Genomic DNA, 22,062 nt, shown 5'->3' with positions numbered 1-22,062 from the left:
TTTGAAATGATAAAAATATTAATAAAACTGATTGATTGCAGATGTGATGTCCAATTATTGTTGGAGTGTCAATATTTAGGAAATCTTTAATTGCTTAATATGCAAGTTATTGCTTTCGCCTTCAATACTGAACGTCTCTTACGTCTGCAACAAAATGAACTATATAAACATTAAACAACGGGGAAGATAGCATAATGGTGACCTTTGGCGCCATCTACGCACTCGACCCGGGTTAAAGTGCCGGCGTCGGGGGTTATTCTGGGCTTCTCGTCCCCCGAGGTGCTGTTCTTAAGGTGACAAAAAAGACCCGATAAAGAAAGAAAGAGTAATACCTAGAGTCTAAAACGGACCGACGAAGAAAGATTAACATCAAATTTAAGACTGTGACATCGGGCACTTGGGCCGAGGTGGATGCCTGATTAGCATACCGCACTGCAACTGGTCGTTTGGGGATCCCCCTATCTGTTCATTACATCACACTGTACATTGTGTGAGTATCTTGGGTGGATGAAAATATAATTTGAATATTATTATTATATTCTTTATTCACAGTAAAACTGGTAGATACACACATAAGCCGGGGAGCAACCTGCCCCCAAAGGAAAATGGCGAGATTGGAGTAAATTTTTAAAATTTCAGTAATACATTCAAATTGTTATTCCTATGCAATACACGGAGAAGTCAGATTACAGAATTGCAGCAGATGAAGAATTGGCAAGGGTTACAGAGCAGAGGTAGAGATGATTGAAGATGAAGAATCGAAATTACAGAAATTATGCTGTGATTCACAAGTGTAATTTTAGTCCAGTGGTGCATTCAAGGCCTTCTGAAGAATGTGCACAGTGCCCAATAATGTGATCTTTTGGATCATGTCGAATCGAACGTAACCCGGAATTTGTTGGATATGTTTCATGAGTTTTTTGCTCACGACCCCTGTAGCGCCAATGACTATCGGTACAATGTTTATTTTGCATCGCCACATTTTCTCACATTCCATTTTGAGGTCTGCGTATTTGGAGTGTTTTTCTGATTCTTTTTGCAGTAGGTTGTGATCAGCTGGGACAGCCAGTTCAATGAATAAGCATTCTCTTTTCTTTTTTAGTTTGACGATTATATCCGGGCGGTTGCTTCTGATTTCGCGGTCAGTTATCACTGGTACATCCCACAGAATTTTTACTTGTTCGTTTTCTGTCACTGGTGCTGGGCTGTAATCGTACCAATTTTTTGTCGAAGTGGTGATGTTAAAATGTTTGCATAATTCAAGATGAATGTAGTGACCAATCCTATTGTGTCTCCATCATTATTATTATTATTAACCACAGATAACTGAGATGTTCGATATATTTTCGTAACTATGGCGACGCTGCATTTTTCTATGCTTCACTGACTAGCGCAGTTTGTTGATCCTACTTGGCTGATGCAGGATGTAGCGTAAATCCCAAATTATCGTTCTGAGTACTGTATGAAGTATGTATCACTATCCATGTATATCACAGATTGGTTAATCAACATAATTTGCTAAAAATGATCGGCACAAAAGAAATGAATTCGAGCAGGTCGGTAGTATGCTTTTGTCTTATTGCACTACGATTGTTTTGTTACCAGTGTTGAGTCGCACCATACCGTATACAACTCATTGTAAGGCAGAATATCATGGTTGATAAAATAATGGTTCCCTTGCAGGAGACTGCACGACCCTTTTCGTCAGCCAGCCTCGGACACTATACTCGGGAGAGTAGACGGGGCTTTGCATGGTAATGTAAACATTATAGTCTTATCTATAGCTCTAGTCTCTTTGATATAGCCCAAGTTATAATATAATAAACGAATGAGATACTTTGTAAAGCTTTCTAAGCACAAAAATGGTGTCAATTTACTTTCTTATTAGAAGCTTGGTGCTGATTTTATAATTAAAAGAGACATACTGGGTTACTGGCTACATACTCAAGTTGAATTTGTGAAAATATTTCTCAAGCTGGTCACTATTTCTCTATGTACTTGTCACTATTGTAATCAAATAAACCAATTCCAAGTGCAGTGGCGAATCACAAAATGACTTGGATCTAGTCGAGATAGCATAAATATGCAGTAGGACCAACTGACTTGAGAGAGAGAGAGAGAGAGAGAGAGAATCTTTATTCGTATACATTACATATCAACATAACTCTACACAAATGTAACAGTGAAATGTGACATGCAAGGTAGACGGGAGGCTCGATATGACATAGTCTTCAGAGCCGCGCCACCCGGGACACTGGGACAGGAGCAATTTTCACAGTCGATAACTAATGAATAAAAAATGAAATTAAAATAAACGAACGAAAGGAAAAATAAGACACAGTATCATGGACCAATTTGAGAGCATCAATGTAAGAAACACGCTGTCCTACTAATCACATTACGTTGTTACTAGCAGTGCTCATTTTGTCAGAGTAGTTGATTTTATCACTAAGGAGACTACTTGATTTTAAATCACCTTGCGATATACCATATACGAGTAGCTTATCATAAACTTCATTTTAAGACACGAAGATATTTTATCGCACGAAGGATCGTGACAGTTCTTCGTCCATGCTGTTCCACTACGAGAAGACAGGCGAGGGAAGAGATAATTGGAAAGATTCTCGGGCTATTGTACACCGACATAGCGATGGAACAATATTGAATTCGACATTCGGAAAACTACCGTTATGGATGACAAAACCGGGTTTGGAGGTGAGCATTTCTTCATTGTTTTTAGGATGTACAATATTGCGATATAAAAAGTCACATTGGTCTGTTTTGCACTGGAATCATATTCTTACCTATTATTTTCAAGTGCTAATGAGATTGGAACTAGATTTTGCTACAACTTTCTATGTTCACATAGGCTATAAACCTGATTTTCACAAATATGAGGTTACTACTATAACTCCTCAAGCTGTTATTATTACTTTTACAGAGTTTTCGTCGATATCGCAGTATACCGTATTTTCTCGCTGGCGAACCTTACGGCTACTCGAACAAAGTCTACAAAATGGCCGCGATCATTTTCGAACGTCTTGCGGTTCGCAAGGACGAAAACCAAAGTTTGATACAGTACGGCAAAGCTAGTAGCGAACCGCTGAGGTTTGATTCCACCAAAATCAAGCGGCAAGCATTTGAATTGGCCTATCAGGCATTGAAATGTGAGGATGATTTGATATTATATCAGTAGTATTTACAATTTAACCAAAATATTCCATGCTACATCAAATCATGAACGATTTAGCTATACAACAATCTTACACAGGTAATTTTAAACAATTATCAAGTCTGTAAATTTTAACATAGGCTATGTATTTATATATGTACAGATGTTTTCAATACCATTGGCACAAAAGTAAACAGACAAACATTTTAGTTATTATTGACAAATTAGTGGATGATTTCGTCTTGATTTTGATCATTTGATTTTGTCATCCGTGTATTCAAATATGTGGCGCATATTTCACCCTATTTCATGATATAAAGCATAATTTTCAATCAGACAGACTTTCGTCACAATTTTTGCATTGTTCCATCTCCGGAGAGTTGATATGATTCTCCTAATGTTTATTTTCATTGTGACAAGTTACTCTATCCCTTGCCTGTATCAACACAGAAACCTGAGTAGAACGTTATGAACGAGATTTGGATATGATACGTATAATATCATAACATGGTCCGTATTATCCACTATGAATAGCTTGAAGATACGTTCAAGAAATTGTGGGTTAAGTTGTAAACACGTTTCAAGTTCTGTTGTTTTTTCAGATCAAGAGTTGTTGGAAGAAATCTTGATCAACAGTTCATTCTTGTTTGCCCACGCTATGGTATGATTACAAGTTTGTTCTTGTTGAGTACCGTTCATGTCTTTGTGAGATTACCGGGTAAATCCTTTAATGGTTTTGCTAGCTTTCAATGGATGTGAATCAACCACGAAAACACTTCAGTAAACCATACTCACCCTATTGTAAGATGCACCTGGACCCACACGTACAGCGCTGATCGAATTTGGCTCCATAATCAACAAAACGTGGTTGTATGTTTATAAAACTCAATATTCCAGATATATTGTGAATTTAGAAATGCTTATGCATGATTAATGTACTGTGTACACTGTCAAATAGTGCCTCAGTGGTAAATCAGTTGCTAATATTGATGCCAAAGGGTTTAAATGTGTTAACTATCACAGCATGATGTCGGCATAATGGCAACACGCAAAGTTCCATGTATAGCTTTTTAACTTTAAAAAAGCAAGGTTTTCAATTTGACTCACCTCTACAGTCTTGCAAATTAGCTGAAAACAGCCCATTACTTACCCTCTTACATCACATTTAGCTTCTAGTTTTGACTACCATGTGTTGCAAGATAACATATATTTTGAGATATTTTTGTACACTTGATACCCAATCGATGGTCTGCGTCTGTGACGATGAAATGACGCCAAATAATTCATTGAAACCAACCATGGAAACATATCCTGCTATTACCCTTTGCTAAGTTGGATACAGAGTTGAATAATATTCGTTTGTTTGGCATAGATCAACACAAATTCTCACAAAATATCATGGCCGCTGTCATAAATCTTGATCAAACGAAAGATATATTGACGTTAAAGTCTTCTAATGTCAATACGCGTATTGTTTTCTTTATATTGTTGATAGATTATTATTTCTGAATCACTTGTTTTCACTGGTGTTAAACCCATTTCGTGCAATGAGAATACTTCACGAATTTGTGGAGATCATGAAGAACACTCAGTCTCTTCATGGTCAAATGTGCATTTGAAATTCCTAATTTTCTGGATTATTTCGGTAAGGTCTTCAAGTATGGCCTTTTCTCCATCATTACTAATAACTGTTTACGAGTTTGGGTTCTATTCACGATTACAATCACGATAAGAAGATTTCAAATACTTCTCCACCGAAGTACAAGCTGTCGGTACACTTCAGTATTGGTTTAAGTATAAACAAGACATGAGACAAGCTGTTGAGGTCATTGAGTGCTCTCGAAATCTCTCCACTTACGGAAAGATAGGCCCTTCTGTGGCCAGATTTGGCACTTGATAGAATGTGACTAACCGTGAATTTTGTCATGTAACCCTTAAGTGCGATTGTAGAATAGGGGTGGGATAAGGAACACCGTTACTTAGATCATGATTGAATATGAGTCGGTTCTTTATTACTTTTGAAACTACTCTTGATGAGTGTGCATGTGTATTATGTTTATAGTTTCCACCCGTGAGTTGGAGATTCATATCTCTATAGCTATTTTCAAGATCCCATAAGATTCATTTTCAACCTTCAATCTAATGTGATAGAGTCGTAGTGATTGTAAGCAACTCATCTTACTGGCAATAAATTTTGGTAAAGCGTTGCCTTGAAATTCTTATGGATTGTGTGATTTCTTATCTCACCTTTTGAATAGCCAGATTATCCTCATTAGTTTTAAAATGTGAAACGCATGAGCTTATAGACAAGTATCAAATCAACCTGGTAAATAAGATTGGGGTCACCAACAGGGCTGTGGAGTCGGAGTCTGGGTAATTTTTGCTTGATGGAGTCGAAGTCGTGAAAACTATAACAGCTGTAGTCGGAGTCGTAGGGAAAATTCTGACTGGAGTCGAAGTCGGAGTTTGTGAGAATGACCCTGACTTCGACTCCGACTCCAACTTCTCTATCATGAAAACATTAGCTTTCAAAGAATTTTCAACAGAATTTTTATGTACCACCAATCACTGTTCTTAATAACCATACAGATCAGGTGCGGCCCGTGGCACGCAGGCCAAATTTGGCACACGAGAAGGTTAGGTGTGGCCTGCGAGGTAATTCTCGAAATTATTTATGACATCAGGTACAATTGCAAGGCCAACCAAAATTTGATTAGCATGACCGCGAAATTTAATGATGACTAAAACAACAGTTCTGACACATTGACGTATCCAGGGGCCAGCCACATTTATCCCGGATCTTCGTATGTGACCATAAAGTAGAATGTTTCATAGCAAATTTATTTGACTTGAAATTTTTCTCGGTACTTCGCATGATTCATTGTCTCTAGATTTCTTGCATTCAGTATTTGAACCCCCTTCCGAAAATTATAAATACATATTATTCACAGAATTGAGTCTAACTATATTCGCAATTAGGAGATAACGTGTCGTCCAACATGCGGCGTCGCTTGTGCACTTGCAGCGAGATCGTCGACAAATCATTTCCACAAAATGATAGAGGCATGTTCAGTTGTTCACTGATACCGTCGATTTTGCTATGTCTAAACGTAGAATAATTCTGTCCAGTGGTATACAGATGCGACCCCCAATGTATGTTAGCAACATATTTATTGATATAATTCAGTCATTATCTTGCAAAAAAATTTCGCGCTTCCCGCAACCAGGACCTGATTGCGCACTGCACAATTGCATGACATTTTGTTTTCAATTTTAGAGCGTATTCATAGAAGTCTTGTTTGCAATGTTACCTAATTCGGTTCGCTCCTATCGGACGACTAAAAACAGGTTATCAACATTCTAGTTGCGCGCGCAATGGTTCGTAAATCTCATGTGTCCCTTTGGCCGAAAAAGTTGCCCACCCCTGATATAGATAAAATTAGACATTACTTGCAAATTACAACTCAGTTGCACAGGGAAAGAAAATCGCAATATGCGTTTTCGCGATGCAGTCAAAATTGATGCAATTTTTGGAATTATACCATGATACTGTGACAGAGCAAATGCATCGGCTGGTTTTGTAACATTGTAAAAATGATGTAAATATGACCAAACGATGCTTGCTACTTGACAAAATTAAAAATATTTGTAGTGCAGCGTAGCTGTTTGGGTCGAACGAATGATTAAGAAAGACTGCAAGTCCCAATCCTTGAATACTTGATTAGGTACATGTAGACTAGACATAGGCTATGGTCTTTGACTACTTAACTAAATTCCATTTTTGACCAATGTCCATTAGTAGTAAGAGTGTGTGTGCTTGTAATCAGGATAGCGTGCAATTAAAAAATTAGCAAGTTCAATCTCTTTATTAGTTGCTGACTCATACACAAGAGCTACACTTAAATTTTTTATCTACATTTTTATTATACAGGATTGGATATCTGCCATATTTGAATGATTCATACATTTCAGGATATTAGAGAGACCGTTATAAAAACTTGAAAAAGGAAGAATATTTAGCAAATATTTCTTTCATGTTAATTGCATAGTGGACAATTCGAGCTGTGCCACAATGATACAATTTAGCATGCCACCGTTAATAATAAGTTTGCATATGTTTAATGGTTGTTTGATAGTCATTCAACCGGCAATGTGGCATATAATTTTCAAAGTAAATTGGTAATAATGCTGGAGTCGGAGTCGGTACGTTTAAAGACCCAGTAGTCGGAGTCGGTACGTTTAAAGACTCAGGAGTCGGAGTTGGCATATTGAAAATGTGTGGAGTCGGAGCTGGAGTCGGTTGTAAAATTTACCGACTCCACAGCCCTGGTCACCAAGCAAGTACATGCACAAGATGAAAATTTCAGAAAAGCATCTAATGTGTCACACTCTCACTGACAATAGCATGCTACTTTTTATTATGTGTACACTTGTGAGTCGTGATCAATGATCATGATCATACTGCTCATCATATTGTGTAGCTGTTTGAAATAAAACCCTGTCCAGTCACTCTTGACTAATGGACATTTATATGCCCCTATTTAGGCTGCTGCTTTGATTGAAAATTTGCATTCCTACTCTGTTGCCCAGGCCGACGATCAGATGGCATTAGTGATGGTGATGCTGTACGACTACCAGAACAGAAAATGGGCGCCGAGATGCCGTCTTATCGGGGAGGAGGTGGACTCGGAAATCGCTACTGTCGAGAGCTCGCTCTACGATCACAAAATCAGACTCGCAGCCGCTTTGGCAAAGTGCCGGGTGGGTGAACGATTACACATTAGCTGCTAGAGCAGTGGTTCTCAAACTGGGGGGGGTGAAAGCATTTGAAGAGGGGCACGAAGCTGCGGTGTCAACTGAAAAAATTTTTGCGATCGGCGCGATTTACCTCCAATTCATAGTTATTGCTCTGTATATAGTCCAAATTTCATATTTGGGAATTCTCTCATCAGCAGTCGTAATCTTCCATGCCATCAAGCTATCCGTTGGGATTGCTACCATTCTGGTTGCATTTTGTGTTATGACGATTAGGGGGCGCGGAATTTTCCACTATCATAAAGGGGGCCATGTGTCTAAAAAGTTTGAGAACCACTATGCTAGACTGTATCATTGTATTCTGTGAAGGTAGCCTATTCAAAAATGCTACCAGAGAACTCTGCCTTGAGAGAACTTGGCTTGGGAGAATTTGGGCGAAAGTAAACTCAACTGCGAGATAATTTCGCCTCTCATGAAAATTTAAGAATTTGGGTAGGGTTAGGGTTAGTTAAGGTCAAAGTTACGATTAGCATTACATTGAGTTAGAAAAGCTATTTTAATTATTCGAGTACGGTAACAAATCATTTACCTGAGAGTGTTTTCTTGAGGGACACATTGAAAAGCACTATTTTAATCATTTAAATCAGGGGTCGGCAACCTTTTTACTCTGTGGACTGGTGTCAAAATTAATTTTGTTGCGTGGACCAGTCTTCACAAGACGCAAATATTCAACATTGATAATAATCTATTGCATTTCATGAACTATAAGGTCACTGAGGGGTGTCCTGTAAGGCAGTAAACACATATTTTGATAAAAGAGATTACATTGTTTGATTTTACAAGTTTTATCAGCGATCTCAACCGCTATAATTCGGAACCTTGCTTAACCGCCGGTTTAAATTTTAGGTTGAAAAATATCGCTTCAATCATGTGAGCGACTCAAATGAAGTTGCTTCGAGCGTCATGCTGACATGTTCTATTTGAATCAAGCTAGTCTAAACCCTAACCCTACTTCATAAATCTTCTCTAGAGGTCGAAATCTCTTGAGGTAACCTTCATAATCATGGTATGCCACTGGATAACAATCCGTCTGATGCTGATATTTTACTCATCATGCCTAGCGCCATACATTTATCACACAGCCGCTAATATGATTTTAGTAAGGTTCGTGACATAATATATTTTAAATCAAAATTTAAATTTCTCCTGATGAGAGTTGTTTGAATAGCACTGGGTCAACACTGGAGTTTTGATGTGTCCCGTGAATCAATTCTTGTGTTCAGGTTAAGAATCAGTCGCTGACAATTGACTACATCCTGCCCGAAAATGTTCGGCAGCAAGAGAAATGCGCCTCGACGCTACCGCAGAGCACGTGGGTGAACACCCTCAAGTCAAGGTAACAACTCTGGTTCTTGTAGGCTACTTATTTAAGGGGACTAGCAAGTCAAAAACCTAACTCTCAGATGGCTACCCCAATCACCATGAAATTTTCACAGTCGCTAGATGTCGCTATGCTATATATGAAAAAACAAAAAGTTTAGTCCTACCCTGCAGATTGTGGATTTGAAGGAGAAAAAATGCACCGAAACGGGGAATGCAAAATCTCAATATTGTGAAGCCCTTTTTTCAATCTAACGCCTTATTTTGGAAGTACTAGGACAGTGCTGTGTTATGCTAAAATTTGAAGGAATATGTGCAACCCCTCTAGGAGAAATTCCATTTTGAAATTTTGAAATTTCAAATTTTAGGTCATTTTTTCAAAAAGTTTGCTGTGAAGCTCTGTAATTCAGAGCAAGGTAGAACTAGGCCAAACGTCTCTTAGCATAACACAGGTCTCTATGTTAGCTTTTCAAAAAACCCTCAGTGAATACTATACGACATATATGTCATACAAATTTTTGATTTACCGTGAAGCTGTTCAACAAAATTTTACAAAATTTTATGATGGAGAAAAACATTAATAAACATTTTACCAGTAATAAAAGATACTAAACCGGTGCTGATGAAAATCGAAAATCGAAGTTATTAGTTATGTTTTGGGTAGGATAAGGCCATGAGGTAAGAGTATAGGTAATATGTCGATATTTCAAGCCAAGAAAAAAAAATTTGAAAATTTTGATATTTTTTCTAAATTTTGAATTGCTAGTCCCCTTAAGCTTATATCTCAATCATGGAAAGGGAAATAAGTATTCGAAGACTTGGAGAGCTTCTTGGAGTTAACAAACTTCAATATACAATTGAATAGTATATTAATATTGAAATCAACCAGAATATTTTCGGCTGGCTTTTAAAAATAAGTGGTAATCGTCAGCAATTAGCAGAACTTCAAATTTCATGCTGGTTACATCATGTCTGGTGATACGGTTGTTGATGTACACCGTTCTTCCCAATTCTCTAGTAGTTGTTGACAATTACCCCGTAAATATTCCAGTTTATTACAATATGAATATACTAATCAACTGTAATTACTTACATATAACAGAATGAGATGTATGCTAACTTTCAATGTTATTTTTCATAGCTTTATAGAGCCACAGAGATTAGTCAGTTTTCTCTTCTAAAATTGCATTGAAAGGGTGGTTCCATCATAAATTTAAAGGAAAAGTGTAATATATCAAGTATTTTTCCATAGTTTTTTAAAATATGGAAAACCGCATGAATTTCCTCCATTAGGTTTCCGATATTCTATATCGAGGGTTTGCGTGACCCGATGTGTTTGTCTATATAAATCTTATCCAAATTACTTCCAACTATGCTATTTGCGCAGGCAACTTCCAGGCTATAACCAGATCTGCTCAAATATTTGTTCAACGGGCAGTATATTTTCTTTGATAGCCGCGGACTGCATTGATTTGGTGCATCCTTGAACATTCGTAGCTATATTTCTGTATATGATGACTTCGAAGTGACTCCTTGATCACAATATTTCAATCAAGCTATTAAATTTGCAAAAGCAGGATTCAGGAAACTTTTTTGGTTTATGGGTTAAGTTTGAGTAGACAAGGAGTCGAAACGACGATTGTGTTTAGTTAAATTACCTAGGACACAATATCCACAAGAACTGCCAGCTGTCTGAGTACTTTTCAGCACAGGTGGTCACAAACAAACTACTGCTTTTTCTGAGTACTCAAGTACATTTTACCCGCATGCATTACTTACTCGATAGGCTATGTGTTTTACTACATCCACCTTTTCTCAACAGTTTTTTTTAGGCAAAACTGTTTACTTTTAAGTAGAAAGAAGTTTTGTGATATGTTTCCATCACGAAATAGTGCCTGTATGGCAGTGACTGAATATACTCTTTGTGTGAAATCTGTTAAACAAGTAGAAGTGAGAGTAGTCTAAATCAGAGCCACTGGAGCAAGTACGCGAAATCTCTTTGAGTATTCCGAGTAAAAGTGCTTGGTTACTGACCACCTCTGATCAGGGTTGTAATGACTCGACTCGAGTCACGTTTTTTTGGTGACTCGACTTGACTCGAGTCATTTTTTTCGAATACGTAAAATGACTAGACTCGATTCAATTTTTGTATCGACTCGAGACTAGGACGGCCAAGACAGACATTTCATTGTAACTTTGAAGAATAGCAAAATCACCACATGATTTGTATTTCGCTTATCAGTCCTGATACATGGAAAATAGGGCCAGAAACTGTTAGGACTGAGGAAAATAACCACATTATGAATGCGAGCAATTCTATATCACTCGTGTTGAACTGGATTGAACTCAAAACACAATGAATTGAACACAATGACTTGGACTCAGGCTCGAGTTACAACACTATAACTCGGACTCGGTCGTCTACTAACTGACTTGGACTCGGACTTGACTCGGTGGTGGATTGAAAATAAATCGACTTGACTCGATTCAAAACTATAAAAGTGAGATTGACTTGTGACTCGGAACCTTGTGACTTGGTTACGACCCTGCCTAAGTGCTTTTGGCATCTTGTAATTCCTCCATATGCGATCTCTCATATCACTTGCTAGAATCCAGCATCGGTACGTTCCTCGTTTTAGCATCGACAAAATTGCGAAGCAACTCGTCGATATCGGATTTTGCGAGGTTTGCGGCAAGCAAGAAAATCTGCTGCCGCTGCGCGGAAAGTACTTCCATCGAGACTCACACTGTGACGACGTGATCCTTTTTCCTTGGGACCAAAAGGAACTCTTGAAAAGCCTGGACATGGTGCAAAACGGCGAACTCATATTGCAGGTACATTTCATTTCACTATGTATCTGAAGAGACTCTTGGAGGTACAGAACTTCAATATGCAATTGAATAATATATTCATATTGAAATGAACCCGGATATTTTCGGCTGATTCTCGTCAGGGGTAATCAACTGCTAAGTATGTGACCCGTCGACAAAATAGTCTTTTTGAAACTACTCCCTTGCGTAATTTTTATGTCTTTTATTTTCTACTGCCGCTGGAAATCAATATTTCTACTTGTAATTTAGTAAAAATTGACAGCAATACTTCTACTGCAGTGGTTCTTAACCTGTACCGTACTAACCTAGAAAACCTCAAATATTCGTTTATTCATAATAAAAATCCATTACATTACACATCTAGTACATTACTGTAGGATAGCTTCTTGGAGGTACAGAACGTCAATATACAATTGAATAGTATATTCATATTGAAATAAACCCGAATATTTTCGGCTGACACTCGTCTGGGGTAATCGTCAGCAACTAGTAGAGAATTGGAAAGAACATTGTATACGATTGATACGATTGTTGATATACAATGTTCTTTCCAATTCTCTACTAGTTGCTGACGACCCCTGACGAGTGTCAGCCGAAAATATTCGGGTTTATTTCAATATGAGTATACTATACAATTGTACTGAAGAATACTGGAGCACAAAAGGAACTGTGCAACAACAGTATTGAAAGAACAAAAGACAAAACCACTAAAGGATGATTTTCACTCAAAACAAAGAGATTATGGAATATTTATCGCAAATCAGTCTAACTTCTGCTGTATGAGTTGGTCATGTGTCTTGTCTTCCAGCGAACCCCTGGTAACAACCACTGTTCTACTTCTTCTTGAGTAGAAACCCTGACAGTCAATGATTATTATTATATTGCCTTGTGCAAATGTATATGGTAGAACCTAACGCTAACCTGATTTTGTATATCCACAGGATAAAACGAGCAGTCTGGCCGTACAAGCAATGTCGTCGCTCTTGACGGAAGATGACGAGTATGACATCATACACACCGATGTTGCGTCGGGACTGACTACGGCACACCTTGCCATCTCCCTTCACAAGTACGAGATTGGGGTTTTGCTTTCAAACCGTTTATTTATGCACCGGATGATATGGTTTTGTGAACGCATCGTACCAATATATTTTCCATTGATCATGATGATCAGATGAAAGTGCGATGTATCTCAAGTCTTTAAGACTCTTCACTCAATATGAAATTGTACAGCCTTCACGCCACCTGTTTTCGGTACTGAATAAGTCAAGCAGCCAGGTTTATGGAAGCAGCAGACTGGCTAGTAGTGGCTCTGTTTAGTATAGAAATCACCAGATGGCGCTATTTCCTTCAATAAAAGTGAATATACACGGCTATATTCGAAATTTGACTGTAATTTTTTCATTTATTTAAAATGGCAACTAAAATAAGGTAGATTTGACCAAGAAGGAGTTGGACTATCAAAAAAGTAGGTACGTATTCGGAACCAGCGTGAAATTTCCTTTTAGATAGATAACAAAAGAAATTTCACAAAATTTTTATTTCGAACTAGTAGTAAATCAGAATTTTGTCGTCTTGAATATTGAAGCTCACCGCAGAAAGTACTCCGTTACATATCGTCTGCAATATTTTTTCTTACAAATAATCCGATTCGACTGTCGAAATTGTGGAACATGCATTTCGATTGCCGACCAGAGATAGTCGGTAATGAAGTACTTCTACTTTTTTGGAGGACTCCGTAGTTTTGACGACTGGTACTACTTACTTGAGTGTTTTTTTTTTAATACTCCCACTTCTACTTGAACCGTCAAAATTTCAATTTCCAGCATGACAAAAGATCAAGTGGAGACCAGGAGCAGCATGTACCGCAATCCGCTTCTCGCCAGCCGGGTCTTGGACAATTCGGAGGAAGACGACGAAGTGCCGGAACAAGCCAAGCCGACCGTGTACGCGTTCGGAGTGACCGACGAGAATCACCACAATCAGCTCACGACTCTGTTCGATAATTTGGGAATCAAAAGTGAGACGGTTTTTGCGATTCGTGGGCATTTTTCGCTATGGAATCGAAGTAGCTGCTCTCCATTTTTCAAATTTTGAGATCCATCTTTCAAACTGATTGAAAATCAACTTTATGGAAAATTTTCATATTTTTACGGCCATGCTTATGTTTGTCACGTTGTTTCAATTTCAAGTTAACCGTGGTCATGGGTGAAACAAGATGAAAACTTTACGGAAAGTTAATTTTCTCAAAATATATAAAATGGATCTTAGCTATTTTAATTACGGCGACAATGCGTTGATGTGACACAATAGCCTACGACACTTAGGCATGCAATTTGAGAATGTGGGCTAGGGTTAGGGTTAGTTTAGGGTCGGAATCAGGGTTAGAGTTGGGGTGCAGGGCTTGTTACCACTGCGTGATCAATGTAGACAGTGCCGGTAGAAGTAGAAGTAGCACTGTAAATTTCTATTAACTGCGAGTAAAAGTAGTTATTTCCAAGACATGACAAAACTTTGTCAAGTGGAAAATGAGAAGTCTAAAAACAACTGAAACTACATCGTACAAAGCTCAAAGTGTGAAAAAGTGAGGAGTTTTGTCCGCAAACAAGTAGAAGTGGAAACAGACTAAAATTAAAACCACTTGAGTAGGAGTAACGTCGTAAATTTTGACTCAAGTGCAAGTAGAAGTAGCAATATCCAAGGAAATAAAAAGTAAGTATTCTAGGCCTAGTTTTGCCTTAAGAACTGAAAACTGTTAAGGACAAGTAGTAAGTGGTAGTGATAGTCGAATCACATAATTTACTCGAGCACTCGTAAAAAATACAAGTGCTTTTGCAACTGACCTCGAAAAGAAACTGACATTTCCGTACCCGAGACTCCGATACTCTCTCAGACATCAAACTGATTTCGAAAAAGTTTGAAGAAATGCAGCCTGACGGCGACTCGCAATTCGAACGTGTAAAACTCATCCTCTGCACTCCGCAATGCACGAGGACGGCCGTATCGAATCCGATCGAGTTCATGCTGATGGAGGGCGACAAAGAGACTTATAGCATTCTGCGGGACTTGTCGCACGGTCGCCATAACGACCACGCCGCGGAAGCCGGGAAAAGACACCTGACAATACTGAAGCATGCTTTGAGATGTAAGTAATTTTTTGAGATCAAGAGGCTTATTAATATGCTGCTAATAGGACTAATGCAAAAAATAGTAGAGAATTGAAAAGATCATTGTATATCAACAATCGTATCATATGATATGATCGTATTCTTTTCAATTGTCTACTAGTTGCTGACGATTACCCCTGACGAGTGTCAGCCCCAAATATGCGAGTTTACAAATTACAATTACAAATATGTTTACAAATTGTACATTGAAGTTCTGCACCTCCAAGAAGCTCTTGAAATATTAATGAATCAAAATTTTTGTGATCACAGCATGAAATAACTATGGCGAAAAGGTAAAAAATGTTTCATGATGTACAAATGGCATTGTTTTCCTTGATTTCTGACTTACGAAGTCATTCATTTCTCGGTGACTTCATAATAAGAATATGTGATATTAGAGTACTCCACTAAGAATCGAAGTGACTAGGTACTCGATTTTCTCCTGACAACTTGTCACGGCATCTAATATCCTGTGCAGTCATGAGTTTGAATCAAATTCCTCTCCAGTTACATCGGTCCAAGCCTGCGTTTACATCGCTCGAAGCGTTCACGAAGAGGAAAACGAACACGTCGTCAACGCCGCCATCAAGTGGCAGAGACAACACACGAGCGGGTCGATGCCTTTCCGCATTTCTCCGCCGACGGTGCCGCTGATGGCGAACGACATGAGGAGTCAAAACGCAAAGTCGCTCTCCAATAAGTTTCTCTATCTCAGGCAGTCTCCGACGATGAACGGATGTTTCTTGGCGGTTCTTACGCGAGAGGTTTGTGTTGTTGTATCGTGTTGGATCTATCACTAGCGCTGAACATCGTGGTTCAAATACTCGAATCCGAATGAAATGTTAATTCTAATGATCCGAGTTGAGTAAGGTGAGATGATTTTTAGGCACTGAAATGTTAGGTCTCAATCCACTAAAAGTAAATTTATCAACAAGAATAATATTTTTGATTCTATTTTACCACTATTGACACCTTGAAACTATACTAGGATTAGAACATTTTCAGCTTTTCAGAATTAGATTATAATTAGAATTATAGATATACAGTTTTTCCAAATTATACTAGAATTAAAATTATAGCTACAGGCATAGTGGTGGACTTTTATTTTTACATTAGGTGGCCAGATGAAAAAGGGAGGGATATGAAATTGTTTCAAATTTATCAAGCTAGCATCAATTTATTACCGTCTAGTACGTGCGTAAATCAGTCACACAAATCCTAGCCTGGTGCTCGTGATAGGTCTTGCCAGCGATTATAGCGCGCAGGCCTGCATGCGGACGCGATAATTCAAACCAGCGACGATAGCGCACATCAGATGTCAATCACCCATTTCGCATACAAATGGTTCTCGCTAATTTGCAGTACGCAGCATCGATGATACGAATTAGTGAATTGACATTCCAAAAGGACAGGATTTCTAGTTTTAAATGGGAAACTCCCTTGCTACGCACGTAGGATAGGGTTTTAATACCGACAACGCGCTGGTTAATATCAGCCCGGGGCCTACGGCCTACGTAGGTCCCGATCAGCCAGTCGAATTTGATCGTGAAATGGTGCGTTCGCGCTCCAATTAAAAAAACTATCACGAAACTAACTCCAGAATTATTTTGTAAACGAATATGCACACAAATACAATTTAAGTATTGCTTTCACAACTACATTCATTGCAGTAAAGAATTTATTAACTCGAAGACTTTTCGTGTGCCCCTTATCGAGAGTTGATAATTTAATAAGTAGAACGTGAATTCGCTCGTCTGGTCGAGAGAGATGGTTTTTCTCGGCGCACGCATGTCGAAATCGACGTTGTAAACGAGGTCGCTTCGATTGTATGGTTACTAGTCACAGATTACAATTTATTGGGGCGTGCTAAGCACTAGTTCGTCGTCGCCAGCGAAGCTGCGTAACCAATTAATCGCGTTTGTAGCGGTCAATGGTAAATAATTGGCATTTACCCGATATCACGGACTCGCTAATTGACAGACGGCGGGCGTTTGAGCATTTTGTATGGGGTGGCCTCCACCCCATAAATGTGTCATGGGGTGGCTGCGTCACCCCGCCACCCTTTAACTCGGCGCCTATGGCTACAGGTACAGAGATTTTTCCGAATCAGGATATTATTATTAGAATCACGGATTTCGCGACAACTCGGAAATTGACTCAAGCTCAGTTGATATCAAATCAGAGTTTATCCTTATAAGCATGAGAATGGAAATGGTTTTCCTGTAGCCATCTCAGGAAAACCAGAAATTAGATTAGAATAAAAATGAGAAAATTTCACAAATTAGATTAAAATTGGATTACTGGCATGTCGCTTTAATTAGTCTAATGGTCTAATTGCCAATTATCTATATTGCCTAATTAATCTAGTTATCCAAGTCTGCTTGAAACCTCGATTGAGCGTATCACAGTAAACAAAAAAAAAATGCAGTACAAAGCTTCTTAAAGCAATGAATGATACTCTCATTTCCAATAACAGTTAATGTATCAACGAGAATTATTGTTTCGATACTATTTTCCCACTATAGAAGTCTTTAAAACTCGATTGCTCCCATCACAGCATACAAAACATAAAACGGTAGTACTAAACCACCCACGTTAACGGAAACGACATTTCTGTAAAGCCGTGATCAAACCCCGAACCCCGAAGCCGAAAAAATACAAAATTATTATTGTGATGTAGAACCAGCGAACTTCATTTGAACCATGTCATATTTGTGTTAAAATTCAGGTATTTGATACGATCCATGTTGTTACAGGTCGGCACGGATTCCATGACTGTCAAAGATATTATCAGACGAGCCGCTTTGAAAGGACTCGTGAAACCGTCATCGCAGGTCGACTTGAAATCCAAGAGTTCAACAGTAAAGGCGGAACACACCGAGCCAGAGTAAGAATCGGAACTATATTCCACTTGATATATTTCCCCCTCCATGCTATCCCGGTAATGCTGATCGCCAAGCGGGGAAGTCATGGATACCAGTGTTACTAATCACGTCTTTGGTCTGACCCGGCCGGGGATCGAATCCACGACGTACCAATCAACAAGCCGGACGTAGAAAGTTATGGTTTTTATTTTAGACTACTTAACGGCTTTCTGTTTTTGATGGCAAAACCAGGCCGAGAATAATTTATTTTTTATGTTAGTTCAATTTTTGCCCAAGTAACAACAATGACTACTAAGACTACTTCTAGTAGAGTTACTAGATGTAGCCTACTCACTGCCTGCGCCTGCCGACGAGAATTTAAGCAATGATCCATTTCATTACTTAATTAGTTCTGTTCTTTTTATTTTATTTGGTGATACGATTGTTAATGTACAATATTCTTACCGATTCTTTACTAGTTGCTGACAATCACCCCTGACGAGTGTCAGCCCAAAATATCCGGGGTTATTTCAATATGAAGGCACTATTCAATTTTGATTTCAGAGAGGAGAAAAAGAGAGTCAAGAAGAAGACTAGCGGTACGAACCATTCCGCCGTGACGCACAAAAGAAGCTCAAAAGCTTTGTCGCCCACAAAGTCGTCGCGCACGGTTCAGAAAATGACCGACATGAAAAGAGTAGACGCGAACGATGTCAACCATCTTCTCGGGCTTTACAATCAGAAGCAATCCGACTCCCAATGTAAGTATTTTCGGCATCAGACTGTTAGTATCATTGCACGAATCATGTAATATGCAAATTTGAGATTATATCCGGGCTGAATATCATAAGTTGAAATCAGTCTATCAGTATTAGGATAGTGTGTATAATAGATCCAGATATGATGTATAGTGGTGTCAATTTTTGATCTTCATCACGGGAATAGTATGTCATCTCACGCACTAGTTAAACTGTAACTTTAGCTGCAATAGCTATGTGTAGTTGGACTATAGTTATAGAAGGTGCATATGCTGAAACTTAAAATGTAGGGCTTACGCCTTATGTAGGCCTTTGTTAATCAGTATGCCTAAGAACAGGATGATGTGGTCCATTAGCCCATTGTGATCTGTAGCGCAATGAGTATTCTACATCCACATATCAACAGATGAGATGTTGCCAATGCAGTCAAGTAGCAGAACTACTTCAAGTGGAAGAATAAAATTGGTTTAAAAAAGCAGATTTGGTCGATGGGCCACATACCTTAAGCAATTTATCAGAGGTGTATTGTATCAAAATTGCAAGATGTGTCTTTGCAACTAACGCAAAATGATTAATGCCATTACAAAATAAACTTGGTACCCTTGGTACAGGAGGTATTTCATACGGTATTTGCGATAAATTCCCACGGTTGTAACCAAGTCATAAGGTTCCGAGTCACAAGTCAGTCTAACTTTTACAGTTTTGACTCGAGTCAAGTTGAGTCATTTTCAAATTATCACCGAGTCAGGTCCGAGTCCAAGTCAGCTAGTAGAGGTCGAGTCCGAGCCGTAGTGTTGTGACTCGAGTCGGAATCCAAGTCATTATGTCCACTGTTTAGTTTTCAGTTCAACCCACTTTTTCAACTCTGCTCGAGTGATATAGAATGGCTTGCATTAATATAGTCTTAATTGTTTCTGGCCCTATTTTCCAATGGAATGATAGACGAAATACCCATAATGTGTTAACTTTACTATTCTTCCAAGTTACAACGAAATGTCTCTCTTGCCGTCCTAGTCTCGAGTCATGCACAAAGACTCGAGTCGATGCAAAAATTGACTCAAGTCGAGTCATTTTAAGCGTTTGAAAAAATGACTCGAGTCAAGTCGAGTCACTAAAAAAGCGCGACTCCAGTCATTACAACCCTGCAAATTCCCTCTTAATGTGATGCAAACATGTGCCGAATCTACTTTCTACTCCACAAAATCCTAATTGTAAAAAGTAAGTTTTGCCTAAAAACTGTTCATATAGAAGTGGAAGTTTTCTGAAAACAACTGTTTGAGTAAATGGTGGAAAACCACATTAATTATGTAAAAAGTAGAATTACTTCGTTACTGACCAGTGACCACCTCTGTCCGAAATATGGTACCATCGGGCGCTAAGACGTCAATTGAGAACTGTCGGTTTTTAGGCGGATAGAATGATTTGCTTTCACTGAAACATTAGTGTTGACTGCAATCTGCAAGACCTAACATATATAGTGGTTATAATAGTGAATAGCACTATGTAAGCTACATAGTGCATGTGTACAGTGTAACAAGTGTGGCATGTTATTCCATAGCTAGCGCAGAAAAGCGTGACGACGGCATGGCTCAAGTAAACCTTAGTCTCGCGTTTGAATCTTCGACCGTTCATCACTCATCTACGCATCAAGTCAAACACAGGACAACAAAGGTAAATCATTAACCCGCCGAAGCATTGTACTGATAACGCTATCTGTTATGCTAGTTATTGATGTCACAAATCTAACGATTGTATTTGAGATTTAACCACGTCCGGTTGATAGTCCCAAATTGACAGTGTATACAAGATAGTGAATATACAAGATTTGGAACAGAAAAATATTTCAAAATAAAGAACTACACAGTCCCAGTTCACATAAAATTGTATGAATTCGTGTGTCAGTTGCACATTCTGCATTGTGTATGACAAAAGAATCATACAATTTTAACAACTGGTAATTCCGGCTTTTGTAAGGAAGAAATTCCATCCCTTTCTCAAAGAATACATCACAATACACACTCTGCTCAAGAAGTCCCGAAATGTTCAGTAAACCACGAACGATGCTCGAATCCTGTTCGTACAGTTCAGATTACTTGTAAAACAACCACTTTGAGTGCTACCACCTTATCTGACAAATGACTATCTTTATATGCATTGCAGGATGCCCGGAAGTATTGAGCACCGTTGGACATCCACCGTACCTTTTCTATACTTGCATTTTGTGTTTTTCGCATTCCATGAATGATTTGAATACCATATTCAGCAACTGTTGCCTTGTGGTTATATATTTGCAATGGGGAAATTGGATTTGTATATTATTATACTTTTTCGCATTCTGTCATAAGCTGGTAATATATTGACTTCATTCACTTTATAGAGCAGACGATCCAGTGTAGTATTGTATCTTTTGATAATTTTGGAGAGTGAGTTTTCAATGTAATGTTCTTTGCTTGTGGCACGTTGAATAAACATAAACATGTTAGTTCGGAGTCTTACACGACACATAAACTCTATGAATTGAATTGCAGTTCAGACACAGGATAATTTTATTTGTCTGAATATGCAAAGCAGCTTGAAAAATCTTACTGATTTCATGAATGTTCAGTTTGCATATTACACACACATATTTGGAATTAGTGTAGGGACACTAGGACAGCCATATCTAAAACCCTGCTGTAATAACTCGAGTCATTATTACTGGACTTGAGCAAATTTGTGTATTGACTCGAGTCTTCGCGGAAGACTACACCAAGTTATATGACTCGAGATTTGAACATCCAAGGGCTAGATATTTGAATATTCATGAAAATTACCCTATCATGAATGCTAGGCATTTGATATCGACCAAGTAGTGTGCGCTGAACTCACCCACGCAGAGTGCGTTGAAAACGACTCAAACTGAACAGTTAACAGAATGACTCGGACTAGGCCCTCCGCTGCACGACTTGGACACTATCGAGCAAGATAGTGTAATGGTGATACGTCCGGCTTCGTTATAGGTAGGTCGTGGGTTCGATCCCCGGCCGGGTCAGGCCAAAGACTCAAAAACTGGTATTCGCCGCTATCCTGCTAGGCGCTCAGCATCCACGGATAGCATGGAGAAAAACGGGCGTGCAGACTAGATGACCTCGCGA

The 22,062-nt window shown here is 38.6% G+C and overlaps 1 protein-coding gene across 2 annotated transcripts; it reads left to right on the top strand.

Annotated features, from left to right (window-relative positions):
• The first annotated feature begins 1,350 nt into the window (after positions 1 to 1,350).
• On the top strand, positions 1,351 to 21,410 carry LOC145442607 (putative methyltransferase NSUN7). Of its 2 annotated transcripts, XM_080320569.1 has the most exons (16): positions 1,359 to 1,556; positions 1,684 to 1,754; positions 2,525 to 2,715; positions 2,942 to 3,167; positions 3,775 to 3,833; positions 7,763 to 7,933; positions 9,211 to 9,323; positions 11,947 to 12,142; positions 13,081 to 13,208; positions 13,966 to 14,159; positions 15,033 to 15,284; positions 15,814 to 16,070; positions 18,063 to 18,193; positions 18,735 to 18,931; positions 20,487 to 20,599; positions 21,089 to 21,410. In XM_080320569.1, exons 1-16 carry the CDS (start codon positions 1,525 to 1,527, stop codon positions 21,104 to 21,106), a joined length of 2,349 nt encoding a protein of 782 aa, XP_080176695.1. In that variant the 5' UTR covers positions 1,359 to 1,524; the 3' UTR covers positions 21,107 to 21,410. The 2 variants fall into 2 exon arrangements, with proteins under 2 accessions (XP_080176696.1, XP_080176695.1); XM_080320570.1 differs by lacking the exon at positions 20,487 to 20,599 and having other exon boundaries at positions 1,351 to 1,556.
• Positions 21,411 to 22,062: the final 652 nt, after the last annotated feature.

Source organism: Botryllus schlosseri, chromosome 7, assembly GCF_051294905.1.
Source record: "Botryllus schlosseri isolate E-star chromosome 7, Bs_hap1, whole genome shotgun sequence".
In the NCBI taxonomy this organism is placed as follows: Eukaryota; Metazoa; Chordata; class Ascidiacea; order Stolidobranchia; family Styelidae; genus Botryllus; species Botryllus schlosseri.
This window is presented reverse-complemented; position numbering and strand designations above follow the sequence as displayed.